At 40.7% G+C, this 15,449-nt stretch overlaps 1 protein-coding gene across 1 annotated transcript in view; it reads left to right on the top strand.

The window, feature by feature from the left end:
- RBMS3 (RNA binding motif single stranded interacting protein 3) overlaps positions 1-15,449 on the top strand; it is a 1,028,342-nt gene that overhangs the window by 802,727 nt on the left and 210,166 nt on the right. The window contains exon 8 of the mRNA XM_054991036.1: positions 11,581-11,660. Coding sequence (XP_054847011.1) covers positions 11,581-11,660 — 80 coding nt within the window. The remainder of the gene's footprint in view (positions 1-11,580; positions 11,661-15,449) is intronic.

The raw sequence follows: 15,449 nt of genomic DNA, 5'->3' as shown, positions 1-15,449 counted from the left end.
TCTTTGTCCCTGTCTTTTTGTTAAACATAATTATTTTCCAATTGGCTTGAAATGTTCAGGGTCATATCCTTTAACAATACAAGAGAAAGTGTCCTCATTTTATGCGCAATTGAGTTACTCACAAAGCAGGCACAGGAAGACTTTGCAGTGGCAAAGGGTAGATAGTAGTCACACATAATATAATTGGAAGATTTAATGTACGTATAATGGAAGGTGGGCAAAGGGTTTATTTCTAAACAAAAGCAGAGCGTGTGAGCAAGAATTAATCCCTGCTTCCTCGAGGGTTGTATGTCACTGTTAGGTTTCCAGCCTCCAGGTAGTGGCAGGAGATCTCCCTGAATTGCAACACATCTCCAGATGACAGAGATCAGTTGTCCAGGAGAAAATGGCTGTTTTGGAGGTTGGATTGTTTGGCATTATATCCTGCTAAGGCCCCTCTCCTTTTCAGGCTCCACCCCAAGATCTCCAGGAACCCTAGTTCAGTTCTTGAAACATTTGACTCCCAACGAGGCTCTGATACTGGATGTGAGCTAGGCTGGGGTGGGGGAGGAACAATGCTGAGACAAATGGATTGCAGCTTAACAAGATGCAGAAGGGGCAGGGTTGGACTCCCTTCATCCATTTGCTTGGGTGGGGCCTTAACTCTAGGCTCCCAACCCTTATATACTGTCTACATACAAATAAGTTGTCCATCTTTTTCCTCTGTCATGGCTAATAGCATATGAGCCTTCTTATTGTTTTAAAGAACCATTATATCTGCCAAGAGATGTCTGAAATTTACCTCACTGAAATGATATCTTATTTTGCTTTGCCTTTGTCTCACTTGTGCTGATACACATGAAGCTGAGCCAGCAGAAACTGCTTGCAACAGATGAGTTGTATGTATATCTCAAATTTCTGTCATCGGTTGTTGAGTTCCAATGGGTGAATTCTGTTTATTTCTTGACCAACTACAGATCTCTACCAACTGCATGTCCCTAGTGTCAAATGTTTGGGGGTACACTAATGGATAAGCACAATTTATTGCTTTAGGTCAGCGGTCATTTCCTTCTTCCAGCACACTAACCTTATATATACAAACTGGATATTGAAAGCATTGATACCCAAATGCACACTTTTAAATAACCATCAAGTCTTCCAGAGGCAAACCGCTATTCTTCCTACTACTGGGAAAAGGACATGGTGTAATCTGAAACTGGTTTAAAGCTGCAGTGTGGTTCATTAGGAACCACATCCCTAAGCAGTGCATTATGGGACATGTATATATGTTATCATATTAGTGTAGGCAGATCTGTTCTTCTTGAGGAGTGATATCTTGTGTTTTAAATTGACCTTTCAGGATTCACCCACTCCCGGTGACTTTTTATGGCAAACTTGCACAGGAAACAGGAAAATTATAAGTAAAATGTTGACCATTAAACATTAAACCACTACGGTGCTAGAGAGAGCCAACAAAAGAAAAAAAGAAAAAGAAAGAAAGAAAACTTAGCCTGAGAGTGAGAATGAGTCAATCAGAGCATGACTATGTCTGTTCCCCCATTCAGGAAACATTTAAACAGTTTGTTCAACATAATTTGCCTTAAGAAGAATTTGCTCATATAGCACACAATTTTGTTAAAGAAAAATAGGCAAAATCCTTTTCAGCTAAGGGATCTCAGACAACAGACCTGGGAAAGACCTTCCTTTGTGTAAGACTTTTGAGAGCTAGTCCACAGACAATGCAGACTGATGGTGTGACTTGGTGTAAGGCAACTTATATGTATTAATAACCATGCAGGAGCTGTGTGCAATCCAGCTGCTAAGGCTGTGTCCACATAACTTTAGTCAGAATCATTGATGAATCATTCAGGTATTTGACTACTACGTACTGATACCAATCTTTTTTCACCTAGATTATGGAAGTATGTCACTGGTCCAAACACTAATCAGACACAGCTGCAGGAAATGAATGAGATTGATGTTCTTCATAGGGTTGCCAGCTCTGGGTAGGGAAATTCCTGGAGCCTAGGGAGGGTGGGGTTTGAGGAGTGGAGTGACCTCAGCAGGATATAATGCCACAGAGTCCACACTCCAAAGCATTCATTTTTTCCAGGGGAACTGACCTTTGTCATCTGGGGAACAGTAGTAATTTTGGGAGTTCTCCAGGCATGACTTGGAGGATAACAATCCCAGTTCCTCACCACATTCAACCATCCATCTTGTTATGATTTTACCATGTGATAAGCCCATGTACACAATACAAGTTCAGTGTTGTAATCATAACTATAACCATATAAAAGTCCTCCAAGGTTGCACATTTCTTGTGGCGTCTCAAAGAGGTTGGGTTTCTTTCTTTCTTTCTTTCTTTCTTTCTTTCTTTCTTTCTTTCTTTCTTTCTTTCTTTCTTTCTTTCTTTCTTTCTTTCGGGAAAATATTGTTTTGGATAGCTATCTGCCTGGGAAGATATCTACATCTAGGCAATCGTGCTTCGTCTCCAAGTAGCATTTTATAAACTATTTAAATGAACATTTAGAACTTCTTTTCCACTCAGTTACTCAGTTTCACATAGAATTGTGTAGAAAAAGCATTTCTTCTGGCTTGCAATTGAAAACATATTTTAAGCTTTTATTTATTTGTTTCAAATATTTATAGACCTTCCTTTCCTCCCAGATAACTAGGACCCAAGGTAGATAACAAACTAAAACTAATTAGATTATCTATGGATACGACAGTAAGTACAACAAGTTATCCAGTGCTAATACAACATTCTAAACCAACAGCACTCTTGTACCCTAAAAGAAATCCACAGTTAATAAGTCACAGAGTGTCTCCAGTGTGGGACCCCAAAATCCTTCTTAAACAGGTCTTTCTTAAGTCTTAAGGTCTTTCTGGAATTGAAGCAGAACTGAAGATTTTATAAGCTCCAGAGAACTGTTCCAGAGAACTGGGACAGCCACCGAGAAAGCCTGTGAACATGCAGCAGCCAACTGAACCCTTGAGTGGGGTGGGACTGTTAGTAGATGCTGCTGGGCTGAGCAAAGTTGCTACATGATACCTTCAAGCATGGAGGTTCCAAGTCATGAAGAGCTTTAAAGGTAAACACCAACATCTTGAATTGAATCTGGAATCATATTAGCAAGCAATGTCAAGACTGTAAAATGAGACTAATCTGCTTCTGCCAGCCTCTAATCATAATCAGGCTACTGAGTTTTTCAGTAACTGTAGTTTCCCAGTAGTCTTCAGGGGCAGCATCATCACCAATCTTTATTGCATTAGCAAAAAGCTATAGCAACACTACAAGAGAAAATCAAATGTCCATGAAAATATTTTTTTTAAAAAAAAATCTGGATATTTTCTTAGTAAAGATTAAAATACCAAATAATCATTTAAAATATCCAGTAATAAAAACACCATACAGTCCAAAGGCTAATGACCCAGAGTAAAGTTGTTAGTGTACAGGTCAACCATGCTTGGGGAGACATTCTTCATCTTTTCACTTTTATGATGGCAGCAGCAAACCTTCCTTTTGGAGAGTAATGAATTTGTCCCTGTCTGCCAGTAATAAAACTAATTTCTCTGGTCTAACCTCCCTGAAAAACATGATATAATGGTCCTCAAAAGTCTGGTAATGCTCAGCCTCAAATCACAGAAACTGGAATATGACACAGGACAAATCCTCGATGGACCTATAATCACAGGAACAGACTCTTTTGTTATATGGAATCCCATGAAAGCGGCCTTCCAAGACTGCAAGCAGTAGAATATCTACACGTGCCTTAGTGAAGGCCTTTCTGTGCTCATAGTTTACTATATCAGTGTTGGGGGAGAAGGAAGTAACTGCTTATAGAATAGGGAAGTTCTCAAGGTACTACTAGTCCAGCATCAGTTTGAGCACTCTGGTCTAACAATCTTTGTTTTACTAAAAGTTTGATTGCAGAAAGTCCAAAGGTTTTCCAGTACTCTTCTAGGAAACCAAAGCTTCAAAACTGCAAAATCCTTCATCTCTCCATAATGCCAAAGTAAAAAGTGCCAGGAGATGTACAGAAGATTATTTTCAGCAAATAGTTAATGGCTGCTTTATGGGCTAAGGTTATTAAGGGCAAAGATAATTCTACTCTAACCATATTTGAAGATGTTGAAGGAGGAAAAGCTAAAAGCGACTGTGCAAATTTGTTTTGAGCAACTTCTAAAGATTAGAGATTTCCAGAGCCATGTTACAATAGTCTATCTTTACTGTTACTGTCGCATGAATCATCATGGCCAGATCACAGACTTTAAATAGGGAGAGTGCCTTTGGACTCACTGAAGCTGGGAAAACAGATTTGTGGTCACCACAGATACCTACTTCTCTAACAAGAGAATAGGGACCATTATAACTCCTAAGCTCTTCACACAGTCTGTCAAGCAAAGTTGAATCCCACCCACCTGATGTGGGGGAGCCAAATCTCCTTGCAGAAAGACACTGTCCTGACCTCCATCACCTCCATCTGTCAGAATGCATCATTCTCTTAGCCACCTGTCTTCGGTATTCAGGCACTAACCTAGTAAAGAGGTGGATATTGATACAAAATGTACTCTACATCATTATTAGGTTTGTACCTGTCTAAGTATTTTAGCTTGTCCAGTGCAAAACTCACACTGTGATTTTGTGAGGTTCTTTGGAAAAAATCATGAACAGGTTTTTTGCATCCCTGTCAACCAATATGTTCCATAACTGATTCAGATTGATTCAGATGGTCTGCCCTTGGAGATTAATGGTTTCCTGGTGACTCTAAGGGGCCTTGAGAGCCTCCCTGGTGACTCTCTGGAAGACCCATTAGCTGCATGGACTCTCTGGAAGATGCCAAGGAGCAACCATACAGTGTTGCTTCTTGGCGTCTTCTTCCATTCTCTGTGAGGACTTCAGCTCCTTGGTTTAGCAGAAGGCTGGGCAATATGAAGTGGACTGGAAGATGTCTAGAACAATACTGGCGAAAGACTCAGAATGAATCAGATATAGTAAATGATAGAGGCCGTTTGCAGGCCTATGAGGTGAGAAAACATTCTTCATCATTGCATAGCAGAATCTTGTCCAGCTCAATTGTTTAAAGTGGTTTGTGGTTTGGTATTACCTAAGTCCAGCCCTGCCAATGATGAAAATTTGGACCCAAGCTGTGAAGTTTTTGCAAGGTTCTTTGCAGCTCCAAGGCTTCCTGGATGACTCATCTACCACTGACTCATTCAGATTTGGTTTCAGGCCTAGATTTGGGACTGAGACAGCTTTATGTGTACTGATACACCATTTTCATCTGAAATTAGACAAGGGCTTATTGATAATGCTAGCTCTTCCAACAGGCTTTGATAGAGTTTCCACTCTGTTCTTGCCCTCACATTTAAATATGGAGTTGATGTTAAGGGTATAGCCCTTTGGTGGTTTTGCTTTTTTCTTTCTGACTGGATACAAGGAGTCTCCGTGAGAGATGCAGATCCCAACTGGGTGGGATTTATCTGGTAGAATGCCACAGGGTTTAATGAGATCATCTGGAGCATTGGGGTTGAGTGCCATCAATATTCAGATGACACCCAGCTCTATATTTCATCATGCATTATGCAAGCCTCCAGAAAAGTCTATCTTGGTTCTGAACCAGAGCTTTAGCTGACTTCCGACAAGACAGATGTAATGCTGATTTGGAAAGCTGATATTCTACAGGGAGTAAATCCACTTTTTCTGGATGGAGTGGTTGGCTTTTTCAGAGCAGGTCAAGAGAGCTTGGGAGTACTCATGGACCCTGTCTTGCTATTTGAAAAGCCGATTAGAATGGTGGTGGGGGTAGGTTCACCTCAACCTCATAGACATGCAAGCCTTTCCCACTCCTTGCCGCCCAGGCAGGTAAAGGCTGGGAGTTCACCAGCCGCCACCTGACACCTATCTAGCATCCAGTACAGCAGGCAGATAGCCCTGACACAAATCCTCACGGGGTCCCCTCTCTCCTCTTCTAGATGCTCCACCAGATAGGTAGCCAGTTCCCCGAGTTTGTCTCCCCTAACCCAGCTACAAGCCAGGGCAATAGGGGAAAAGAGAACTCAGAGGTTACTTTCCCTAATTATACACTGCCACCATTTAAACTAGGCCCATTTATTGTGACCAGAGTGTTTGTGTGTATGTCAAATATTTCCCCTCAGCTAACAATCTCAAGCTAGCCAGGGTTAAACAAAACAAAAACAAACTTTATTTACACAATGGAACATAGGAGTGAACAGATTTTAAACTAACACTGGGGTTAAAGGAAAAGGCTCAGAGTAACAGAACAGATTAACAGCTTTCTGCTGCCTGTCTTAGCAGCATCTCAAGCCCTTTTCCCCCAGCATTTCCCAAGAGCTTCCCTTTTCCTCCAACGGACTCTAGTTCTGATTGGTCCAGTGTTCCACCTGTTCCCATTGCCTGTCTCTCAGGACAGGCGGAGCTGGAGCCAGTCCTGTCTGTTACAGTGTGTCGCTAGTTGCATCTGGTGCACCAACTCTTCTCTATCTAGACTCAGCTGATCTCGCAATGCTGAGCCATGCTTCTGTACCTTCACAGTTGGATTAGTGCAATACGCTCCATGTGGAGAGTCCCTGAATACAATTTGGAAACAACAACTTGTCCAGAATGGAGCATCCCGACTACTGTCAGGAGCTAGTTGCTGGAAATATATGTACCCATTTTGAAACAGCTGCATTTGCTGCCAGTTTGTTTCTTGAGTTCAATTCCAGGTGCTAGTCATAACCTTTAAAGCCCTTCACAACCTGAGACCCACTTATTTAAAGGAACATCTCCTTCCATATGTCCTGGTGCACCAACTACAAGCATCAGGCACCTATTTTTTGGCTTTCCCACCACTTAGGGTGGCCCATCTGGCATCAATCAGAGCCTGGGCCTTTTCCATTGTGGCTCCTGCTCTGTGGAAGGTGAAGGAAGCCCCCTCCTTGGAGATATTCAGGAGGCATTGCAAGGCATGCTTATTTGCCAGTGCTTTTGTGCGGGTGTAAAGAGCAGGCAATTTTTAAGCGGGGAGGGAGAGATTTATCTTGGTTTTTAATTTTGAATTTTAAAAATCATTTTGCAAGCTGCTTTGAACTATGTGGAAAGATGGGGTATAAATAATAGCCCTCAATGGAAAATATAAAGTCTGGAAGGAGCTTGACACAGTTGCATAGTAACCCATTTTAAATGCATGATGTGGTATAATGTACATGTACAGTACCTTGGATGTTTGCATGATAATAAAGACATTTTTCTAGTGGCAATTAGAATGATACCTGTCTAGCAAGGAGGATAGAATCTTCTCACCAGTTACCAATACTTTTCAGTAATACAAGTACAAACACCAAGAGCTAACAATACTTAGGGGAAGTGTATTTGGAACAAGGATCTGGTAAAATATAATTTTGTCAATTTGGGGGATACTTGTACAGTGCTTTATAGAAAAAAGCACAAGAAAAAAGGAATTATATACTCAATATGTCACTGAAAGAAAATTACACAGTTGTGCTGCTAACATATTATTTTAGGCTTCCAACATTTGCTGGTAATAGTCATTTAATCATCATGTTATTCTTTCTAATACATATTTTGTCTTTTTCATTTGTGATTGTATTAATTGACATAATAAGCATGTAGAGTTGACTTAGTTCTAGAAGGTCTCAGCATGTATTTATTTCTGTTATCATTGTGTAAGCTCCCCATTACTTTTTAAAACGTATAATAACCATCTTGGGGCAATTGTGATTTACAGAGAAAAGCACTATCTGTGTCAGAAAAATAGCATAAATATACCTCTCGTAGAGTTATAGAAGGACGCACTTCACTTGCTTTACTGGTGACATTTGGCTTATCAAGTTGAACTTCTAACTCTTGACACTGATGTTTTATAAACATTGCACGTCTCTGAATGCACAGACGTTTTATAAAAGTAATGTCTGCTTTTGAGGGTGGAATGGTTTTATGTGTAATTCCATGATTCTTTATTCCTGGCTTCATTTTTTCCCACCAAACAGAATGTGCCTAGCAGAGGATGCATTTTTAAGGGAGGACTGGTGCTGTGGAAAAGAGTTTAATTAACCTCATTGTGTGGTGGTAGGGGGACCCAGCATGATATAAGCAGTTAGAATGTTGGACTAGGATCTGTAGGCTTGACAACTTCCAGGTGTGGGGCTGGAGTTGTCCCAGAATTACCATCTCTCTCTATATAGAGATCAGATTTGGAGGGTGGATTGTATGGCATCACATTCTTGCTGCCCCCCACCCTCAACTTTGCCTTCCCCAGGCTCCACCCTCAAATCTCCAGGAATTTCCCCACCCACTGGGGGAATCCAGATTTAAATCCCTACTCTGCCATGGAAGTTTGCTGGGTGATCTTATTCCAGTCACATGTTCTCAGCCTAACCTACTTCACAGGCTTGCTGCTGTGAAGAGTAAATGGAGAATGCTGTTGTTAGTCATGCTGAGCCCACATTGGAGAGAAAAATGTAAATGTTTTCCCCATCAACAAAGATCACCATGTCTAATAGGGAAAATGCAGTGCACAAAATGTGTAGGCATATATATAATAATACAAGCAAGACCATTGGTTTATCTAGTCTCATATTGTTGACTCTGACTGACAATGACTTTTGTAGGCAGCAGAGGGCTTTCCTACCCCCACTTCCTGTGATCTGTTAACTAAATATGCCAAAGTCAGAAGCTGGAAGCACAACATATGTTCTCTAATTCTGAGATGTGTGTTCTCCCATACCCCTTATACAGAAGATAGTACAAGAGCCCCTTTGAATGTTAAGCATATTCATGCCTGCTTCATTTGATGGGTTTGGCTGTGTATCTTTTGGGAGATTACATCGGTCCAGCTAGAGTTTTCTGTCTGCTCCTTCATTGCTCCTTCACGCAGATACATTAAATCAGCCTGGGCCCACGTAAGGGCCTTCAGGGGTGTGGAGTGGAATGTCCTCCCTGATTATTTCAGTTGAGCATCCACCGTTTAAGTAAGACCAAGGTATTTCAGCGAGTTAAATAACTAAGGACAGGATTACCCTGGTGGGGGCTGCAGTGTTAGTTAGCTCGTTTTTGGTCTGCTTTATATGTGGTCTTCTAAACTGCCATTGTAATCAGCTCAAAGGCCTTGATCAGAGAAAGGTTGATTAAACACAACTTAAATAAATCAAATCCTTGGATGTACTACTAATGAGAAATGGCTTCATATATGTTGCTTGTTTGAATGAGTATGCAGTAAAATGCAAAATAAATGGGATTTGGGGTTTTCCCTTTTTGTATAAGCTATTCCTAAACATGGTTCCTAAAATGGATGTCATACTGTTAGTTTAAAAAGCTGTATTACATGTATGTATAAATGGTAACTACAATATTGTCGCCACCAGTGATATACAATACTGACCTATGGAGAATTAGGGATGGGCCAAGTGCCGCCCAACTTGAACTGGCTCATCAGTGATGCAAGTCCCTGGAGAACACTCAAGAAAAAGATGGGGGGGGGACAGGGAGAGCTGAGAAAAGGAGGGTGCTCTAAATTGTGCTGTGATATAAAATGAGAGTCTGCTGTTAGAAATTATTTTCAACATTGAGGCTTCAGGGAGGAATATTTTTTGCTTTGTCCTAAGCTCCAAAGAGCAGGGAAATATAGGTTTGGGGTTGTGCTAACAGAGATGATATAAGCTTAGCAACTGCACAGTTCCTGCCCCCACCGATGCTCTGAAAGTTTCCTGGGCTTCCCCCAGTTTCTGGATCCTTTAAAAATCGAGATTTTGTGATATTTGCTTGGCTATATCTGCATAGGGTTCAGTGCTCAGATTGGATAAAGGCAGATTTAAAACTAAAAGCATATTCTGTGCATGTTCTTTTGCAATACAAATCCATTTAGGACTTCACAGGAGATGATGCTCGGTTTATCAGAGCACTATACAAGCTGGGAGCATTTATGGCAATTGTGAATTTCAGTCTCGTCGCTTCTAGGAAGACCAGTGAATGTTCTATGCCTTACCTGCCTTTCATAGTCTGAAGGAGTTCCAAGGGATTCATGTAGCCAGGGAGGAAAGATGGTTGTGGGTATTCAGAAGTGCCTCTGAAAAGAGCATGGGATGAGCTGCTATGTCTATTATGCCCCATTTTCAGATGGAGTTGATAATGTTTCAAGTGGCATGTGTGCCAGATTACAGGCAGCTAGTCCTAGCATTTGAGAATTGTTAATTGTGAAATCCAAGACATAAATGGAGCCATTCTTTCTAAGCCTGCTTTTCAAGTTAGGGCCCTCCTTTTGTCAATCTATGGCACTGTGGGTTTCATTTTTATTCTCTTCCCACATAAAATGCATGAAGTGTACAGGAGCTCTTTAAATTGGCAGCATCTCTATTGCATTCTTTTATGGGAATACTTTGGGTTGTTACAATTTACCCCATGTATGAAAATGAAATTGTCACTGCTGCGTGGTGCAGTGTAACATGGTTTGACACTCCGCGCCTGCAGCTACAGAAAACAGACCTTTATTGCATTTATTCTTTCAAAGACAAGAGTCTCTAAAGAGTCGCTGCTGACATACGCTTAGTTAAATCTGAATGAAGCAAAAATGAACAATATCAGCTCCGTTCTTTTTGTTCACAGAAATGGCCCATCCCTCGTGTTTGTAGCAGCAGGAGAAAGGGGAGGGGGCTACAAAAGACAATAGTGATTACAAGCCAAGAGGGACACTTTTAATGCCTCCTCCTGAAACATAAAAACAGCATAAAATTTGATACTGTTAATTAGCCCCTTGTCAAGATTTCCAAACTGAAAACTTCTGCAGTAGAATACAAACTACTTTGCACTATCCTGCATTAGACTCTGGAAAATATCTTTGCGCTCCAGAAGGATATGTCAGCATATCTCTTTTTCCAAATTAGTCTATATTCTAAAGCTAGATATTAGTTCTTTTTGAAAGGAAGATAAGATATAAGCAGAAAAAGAGGTTTGAGTTATTTTTACTAGAGAGCTGCTGTGGTTGGAATTAAAAAGTCAAGTGATAGAAGGTGCTGTGGACAGGAAAAAAATGAGACATTGGGACATGTTGCAAGACTAGACCTTCAACTCAGTCCTTTTAATGGCAGTTTCTCTGGGAAGTGCTGCTACATGTTCTAGCAGAAAGTTAGGAAGGAACTTATGGTGGGGCAGGGTGGCAGGGGGTGAGGAGGAGAAAGTCAGTGAAGAACGGAGAGCCGTATTCAACCATCCACATATGGAAGTTTTCCTGCATTCATCTTTATTCCTCCCGCCCCTTCTGCCCCCCTTGGAAAAATAACCCTTGGGGACATGGGTGAGTTGGTGGTTGGGAGTTCTAGGATTTCGAGCACACACTAAGGTGTGATGTATTAAGCGCTTTGATCATTAAACCATACACTGCTATTGCCCCAGAAATGCATCACCACCTATTGCCAGTTAAGGCAACATGGTAATAAAATCGCCCATGTGCTTCTTTGATTATACGGTTCCGCAAGAGCAGTTTGTGAGGGTTTCGTCCCCATCAGGTTCTTTTTTTGATAACTATAATGAATAGATTGTCAGTAATAATCATTTACTTTAAATGTTTTTTCCTCCCACAGGATGGAATCTACTGAAAAATGTGAAGTAGTTATACAGCATTTTAATGGAAAGTACCTGAAAACACCACCTGGTGTGCCCGGTAAGTGTTTATTGTTTTTCCAATTAAGGATCAAGAAAATCAATGAAGCACAGAACTCTGGGATTTCTAAGTTTTTTGGGATGTTTTGTATCCCCACACTAGAGCTGATGGCCATCATTTATTTAATGAGTGTTTCAGTAGTTCATTAGAAAGTTTGACATCATCATTTTGGGTTTGACATTTTGCACAAGGCTCTACCATATTGCTAGATGAAACTAATTTTGATGGAACACAGCGATAGCATATCCATCACTGACTATTTAAATTATTCCTAGTTATTTATATTTTGCCGAAGGTAGTACAATTGAAGTTGTCACATTGTTGTTATCTGGTGATTTAGAGGCTTTATCCAAAAAAAAAAAAGGAATGGTCACAATTTTATATGATGATACAACACAATATAGGATATCACTCAATGTTTTTGTGTTACAGACTAGTTTTAATGATCACTGGATCCTTAGCACATAAAAGCCAGAGATGTGCTAACATGTGCAGGAGTAGCAAGAAGACTGTGGGGGCGTGTTGTGAAAGCATTTGTAATTGTAATACAACCCTCAATTTGATTTTCCAAGCTTCCATGCAGTTTATATAGCCCAAGAAAGGAGACATAATTTATCTTGGTCTACCAGCTTGCTTGTACTGGGCTACGGTTTGAGGAAATCAAAGACAGTGGCTGATTCCGCACACATCGGATAATGCACTTCCAATCCTCTTTATAGATCATTTGGAACAGATTTTTTTGTGTGCGGAACAAAAAATCCAACTCAAACGATTGATAAAGTGCATTGAAAGTGCATTATCCAACGTGTGTGGAATCAGCCAGTATTAAGTGGTACTTGCTCAAGCATTTGTTTGTCTCTCATGATGTCATGTAGCTATTTGAAAAACAACTAATGAGTGACTCTGACACAACTTTTCTTAAACTGATATTCCTCAACAACTTGCACGAAGTTACAGGCTGTTGTGCGCTGCAAGTCTTTGCTATTGGCCTGCTCCCACCTCCCGTGCTAAATATATTCACAACACAAACCCAGTAAAAGGTGGAAAAAAATGGGAGAGAAGGAGAATAAAGGCAAAACAGATGTAACTCAGCCTGTGAAATCTCGTTACATAGTAAAGGTCATTTAACCTATTCCCCATTTCCCTTGCGTTCTTTCTTGTTATCTATGTATGTACTGTCTGTGTATTTACTTCAATATTGTAGGCTGAATCTGATTTGCTGTAGCCTTTTCTTCTCCTATTCCACAGCTACTACTACTTCCCACATTCTAAAATTTGTTTTTCTTAATATATCTCTGAGATGGAAGGTAGAAATAAAAACTGATGCTATACAACCATGTTCAGAATGTGGTGATGTATAGGCATGGGGTCATACAGCTGTGCCATAGATTAGAAATGGAAATTGTGTTTCCAGTAAGGGTTGTGCTATGTGTAGGATTGCATGAAGTGTGCAGTCATTTCAAAATGGACGAAACCTGCTGAATAATTAATGACCAGCTTTTGGAGAAGACCCCACACGTGTGGCCAAAGAGTCCCAGTGACCGCCTGAGAATGTGATGAACCCCCTGAACGTGGCTTGGAACTTAGGCTGCCTGGGTGAGTCCTAGGTGGAGAAAGGTCTCTAGCTGTTCAGTTCAGTGAAGAGGATGGCCAGTTGACTGAGCCCCTGTCCTTCAAATGTAAAACAATGCAAGTGGCATTTCCTCGTGGGGGGGGGGATACCACTGTAATTGGTGTGTGTGTGTGTGTCATTGTACCACAGTCTAGGAAGGGGCCTGATTCAGTTGACTGAGCACTTCTTCAAATTTAAAGATGATTCAAGTGGCATTTCTCTGTGGAGGGGAATGCCAGTGTAATCCGGGTGTGTGTGTGTCACTGTATCACAGCCCCAGAATGGGCTTGATTGGGTGATGGGTGGATAGCTGTTACAAAAAGGCTCCCTCACAACAGACCAGGAGTGCAAAAACCAGGAGTGCAAAAAGAGGGTTGATGTGATGAGGAAAAGGAGAGTGCTGTATATCCCATCTCCTCACAATCTGCTCCACAAGTGTTAAATGAGTGACTTTAATCACCCTCAAGCACACTAATAACTGAGATTACAATTAACTCTTCAACTCTGCTAACACCAAATTACAGCCATATTTTTACGAATGTGTATGTTGAATACATAGAGTTGTATTTCATGTATGAAGACATCAGTATCCTAATGAAAAATTCACATCCACATTATGACTAATGGTTGTTGTGGATTTTCTGGGCTGTATAGCCGTGGTCTTGGCATTGTAGTTCCTGACGTTTCGCCAGCAGCTGTGGCTGGCATCTTCAGAGGTGTAGCACCAAAAGACAGAGATCTCTCAGTGTCGGTGTCTTTTGGTGCTACACCTCTGAAGATGCCCGTCACAGCTGCTGGCGAAACGTCAGGAACTACAATGCCAAGACCACGGCTATACAGCCCGGAAAATCCACAACAACCATCGTTCTCTGTCCGTGAAAGCCTTCGACAATACACATTATGACTGTTCATGTACACTTCTGATTTTGGTCTTCAGATACTCTGGTGAAGGAAAATGTAGAGTACAACTCTTTTGATACTGTATGAAAGTAAATTCACATATTAGCCAAAGAAAGCTGAATGTCGATAACAAAATTTTGTAGTACTGTATTAAGCACAAAGAGACAATCAGAGATTTTCAATGTTGGACATTTCATCTTTTCCATACATAGTAGATTAAAATATGAACCTATCTAATATCATAGCTACACCTGATGGAAATGCTGAGGATAGCAAGGGCTTTAAAGCATCTTTTTAGTTACTGATGCTGTGTCTCATATCAGTCAATAGTAAAATGTTTTAGCATTTGTTAGACAACTGTGATAGTTTCAGCTTTTTTATCTTTATTAATTTGCTTATGCTGTATTTGTTTTTAAGTGGGTCATCATACCAGGTACATTTTAACTTATGGGTCCCCTCACCAAAAAGGACGAGAGCCACTGTCCTAGACAGACAGTTGTGTGCTCAAATTAAAAGCATGACGGCACATGTGATTTTGCTGAGAAATGTGTGTTCATAGAAATACATTATAAAGATTTATGAAATATGTTATGTGAAGCTTCCAGTGGTTGATACAGTTCTTAGGAAAGTACTTCAACATCATACTTTAGCTCAAGTAGCACCCTTTAGAAAACTGAGAGAGACTGGAGAAAACTTAGATACCTCTGCCCTCCACCCTGCCCCCATTCCTGAACAGCACATCTAGATCTCTGGGCAAAAAATGAGTGAAAGAGCAAGGCTTAGCTAAAATCCTGCTGGGTTCCTACCAGGTCAGCATTTTAATGGGGAACTAGGATAAGCATTTACAAGCCAGTCAGCATTTATATGGAAAACAGTGATAGCAACAATTCTCCACGAAGTGTAGTTATAAGCCAGCAGCATTTTTTAAATGGGCAATGATGTGCAATCATGCTAGCCTGTGAGCTATCCATTCAGAAAATCCCACCCAATTACATATCCTGATAAATGTTACTGTCACTTTTTAGCAAGGCCAAAATATCCATAGGGAATAAAAGCATTACACAGTCGTGATTATTACTGTGTATATAAATCTGCCCATACACACATGTGCCTACAAATCATTTTATGTGGCTTTGTTAAATTATAAAGTGCTACCTGCAGTGACCAGTGGTAGAAATATGGTTGGGAGTGGGTTGGGTCCAGTGATCTGTTGGTGGAAAGGGCTAACGTTTGTGTAGCTTTCTCCTGTTTCTCTCCCTCCAAGTCTTTTCTGACCC

This window comes from Eublepharis macularius, chromosome 11, assembly GCF_028583425.1.
Source record: "Eublepharis macularius isolate TG4126 chromosome 11, MPM_Emac_v1.0, whole genome shotgun sequence".
Lineage (NCBI taxonomy): Eukaryota > Metazoa > Chordata > Lepidosauria > Squamata > Eublepharidae > Eublepharis > Eublepharis macularius.
This window is presented reverse-complemented; position numbering and strand designations above follow the sequence as displayed.